This window comes from Mesitornis unicolor, unplaced genomic scaffold (genome assembly GCF_000695765.1).
Source record: "Mesitornis unicolor isolate BGI_N332 unplaced genomic scaffold, ASM69576v1 scaffold46437, whole genome shotgun sequence".
Lineage (NCBI taxonomy): Eukaryota > Metazoa > Chordata > Aves > Mesitornithiformes > Mesitornithidae > Mesitornis > Mesitornis unicolor.
The window spans coordinates 370-3,913 of NW_010195215.1; the positions used below are offsets into that span (position 1 = coordinate 370).

At 53.6% G+C, this 3,544-nt stretch overlaps 1 protein-coding gene across 1 annotated transcript in view; it reads right to left on the minus strand.

Annotated features, from left to right (window-relative positions):
* The window catches only part of LOC104543431 (ATP-sensitive inward rectifier potassium channel 12-like), a 1,279-nt gene extending 196 nt beyond the window's left edge, over nucleotides 1-1,083 (minus strand). Inside the window, 1 exon segment of the mRNA XM_010188042.1 lies at nucleotides 1-1,083. Within this exon segment, the coding sequence (XP_010186344.1) occupies nucleotides 1-1,083 (1,083 nt within the window).
* Nucleotides 1,084-3,544: the final 2,461 nt, after the last annotated feature.

Sequence of the window (3,544 nt, forward strand, 5' to 3'; positions counted from 1 at the left end):
TTCCTTGGCGCTGCAGCGGGGGGTGGACGGGACCTCGTAGGTTTTGTGGAAGTGGGAATAGTCTACTTTGTACTGGTTTTTCTCCTCGAACAAGACGGGCTCGAAGCGGTGGCCCCAGAGGATCTCGCTGGCCAGGTAGGAGCTCCGAGCTTGCGTGGTCATAGCGGTGGCTTCTACCATGCCTTCCAGGATGACCACGATCTCAAAGTCATCTGTCTCCAAGTCCTGGCGGCTGATCCCAAACAAGGGGCTGTCTTCATTGATCTCATGGAGGATGGTGATGGGGGACACCAAGAAGATACGGTCCAAGCCTTTATCAAACCCCACATCGATGTCTATTTGGTCAAGCGGTATGTACTCCCCTTCCTCCGTGATCCTGGGCTTAATTAGCTGAGCTCGTACGTGGGCTTCTACTATGTGGCTTTTCCGGAGGTTCCCAACTCTCCACATCAGGCAGAGTTTTCCATCTCTCATTGCCACTACCGCGTTATGGCTGAAAAGTAATGTCTGGGCCCGTTTTTTGGGCCTGGCCATCTTTGCCATTATTGCACCAATCATGAAAGAGTCGATTATACACCCCACGATGGACTGCACCACCACCATGAAGACGGCGAGCGGGCACTCCTCCGTCACACAGCGGAAGCCGTAACCAATAGTCGTTTGGGTCTCAATGGAGAACAGAAAAGCAGCCACAAAGCCATTGACCTGCAGAACACAAGGCTTGAAGGTATCGTCTCCACCCGGGTTTTCCAAGTCTCCGTGAATGAGTGCAATAAGCCAGAAAATCAGCCCAAACAGTAACCAGGACACCAGAAATGCCAGAGAAAAGAGCAAGAGCATATACCTCCAGCGGATGTCAACGCACGTGGTGAACATGTCTGCGATGTACCTCTGCGGCTTGTCATCCATGTTGGTGAACTCCACGTTGCACTGACCATTCTTCTTTACAAACCTGTTCCTGCATTTCCTCCTGGTGTGGATTTTCCCATTGCCAAAGCCGTTGATACCTGGCATGGTGGTCAACCTCAGCCCGTCTTCCTCGGAGGACACGATGCTGTAAGGGTTGACCCTGCCCGCAGTCATCCCTGAGCCAAGCCCACAGTGAAGGTGAAGGGTCTTGTGAATCCCGGCGTCCCCCTGGCCCACCCCTGCCCACCCCCCAAATTTTGTTGTGGTGGAAGAGAAGTCCCAAGCTTCCACGTCTTTGCTGCCACGTCACCACGTGGATCCCGTGAGAGGCTCTGCAATGAGAAAACAAAGACACGGCCGTTACCTCTCACAGCAAAGGGACCCAAGGGGGTGTTTGGCCATGGGTCTGATGGAGCGGGTGGCTGCATGTTGAGCAAGGACTCACCCCCAATGTCCTAAATCTCCTTCTTATGGCTACACTGTTCCCAAAAACCATACACAAGGAAGGAAGAAGATCTTAGACTTTGTTCTTTCACACTATAAATTGAGTGAGCAAACCTTGCTGGGGAAATGCAACTTTTGGGTGACCCTCAACACCACCAGAGGATGAAAAACCTTGGGTAGCACTGGAGTCGCTCCCCTTTGCTTTTCTCATGGACTGTGCTGTTGGAGCAGGGTCAGGCTGCTGGAAAGTGGAGAGGCCAAGCTGCTCTCCTCAGCACAGAGATATTAATAAAGGTACGCCTGAAAGCAGCCCCATTGGTTCACATTGCCTGTGCCAGATGGACCGCTGCCCAGCACATCGCAGCAGCGACCTACCAAGCACCAGCTCTTCTGGGGTTGAGGGAAACCACAGGGAGATGTGGATTTAACCTCCATCCCCGTGCTGGGGATGGGAGAGGACACGGCCAACGTGCAGCCAGTTGGAGAAGGCCCCGGGAAGGCACTTGCTCGGGGCAGATGTCCAAAGGAGCAACTTTCCCAGTGCACCCATTGGGACACGGAGCCATCTACGGTCACAGATGGGTTTTGCTGGCCAAGTCTTATGCAGGGACAACTGCTGCTAGGGAACAGTGAGCTGTTTTGACCCCTTCTGGAGGGCTCAGCTGCGGGGTCAGGGACCTACACTCAACTTTGCCTGGGAGAGAGGTGGGAGCAGCATGGACACGGGCGAGATGGCCCAAATCGGGCGAGCTCCCTGGTCCATCTGCAATGGCACATGGGACCACATCAGACAGTGGATGGGCTCGTGGAGAAGCCACATGGCACGTCCCAAGAACCCCAAAGTGGTGGCATGGCAAGAGCACCCCCTGCCACAGCTCATCCTGTTCTTTGCTATATGGGATGTGTCACTGGGGATGAATCCCCCTTGCTGGCAATGGGACACGCACAGGGCAGCAATGTGGTGGGGGAGCGGGTGCAGAGCCCCCCACAAAACCCCATGCCCCTCTGGTTCATGGTGACAGGCACAGGCGACCCCCCGGGCTGTGTGTGCTGTGTCGGATCCTCTGGCCCGATCGATGCGGTCGATTCCTGCAATCAGCTCCAGCACCCGGGGACGCGCAGGGACACGCACGCCCTTTCCATTACACGGTGGCCAGGGCTAGCGCCAGTGCCAGGGAACATTGACAGGCACAGCCTGCCTGGGGCTGCATCAACAACGATACCCTGGGCTGCTTTTTGCTAAAATTCTCCCCAAAATCCAGCCTGGGACGTGGGGATCCCTGCAGAAGCCCAGCACCACAAGCAGGAGCCCTAACAACCTGCCCAGTGCTGGACACAGACCCATGCATGGCACCATCTTATACGGCAAATAACATATTTCCACCTGCAGCAACCATTTTTTATCTCAAAAGCTGATTTTTTCATGCACCACAGTTATCTGTTGGTGTGTTGGCAGACCAAGAGATTACTCGCACCTGGTTAGGGCAGTTGGCACAAGATCCTCTCCCTCCTTACAGCCACAGTGAAGAGTACAGACACAACCAGATCATATTAATGTTTAATATTTATAACCTCCTCGTCACTGAAAGTCAAACGAGCCCAGAGTGGCCTTGCAGAGCAGACGCAGGCTCATGCCGCAAAGCCCCAGCCTGGTCACCCATCTCGAGTCTTCCTCCTGACCACACCAGCTATGTTCATTAAGTCTTTCTCTTATTTTAATGAGAGCTGAGCATTTGGACACAAAAAATGCTGCATCTTCCTCACCCCTATGGCTCACCCCAGGGGAATGCGCCAAGCACTTTTGCCACAGGATGAGTTTACTGTTGGGTTTGGGTTTTTATTTTTAATTAATTCTAGATGCATTTGAGAAGTGAACAAAATGCAATGAGCTCCCAGTGACCTGTGAGAGGATTAGCTGGGCTCTGGATTAACTGTGCTGGGAGGGAGACGTGTCCGGGGACTGCAGAGGCAGCGACACTGCCCTTGCATGGGGATGACGCTGCCAGGGACCCGCAGGCTCCCCAGTCCCCATCACCGCTTCCCTCCACCTTCTTTCCCCCACCATCCCTTCTGGCCTCCTTCCTTGCTTTCTCTGGTTCTTCCTTCCTGCTTTCATCTTTCTTTTTTCCTCTTTTTCCTTTTTCTCTTTCGCTTTCTCTGCACTTTCTTTCTTTCTTTCTTTCTTTCTTTC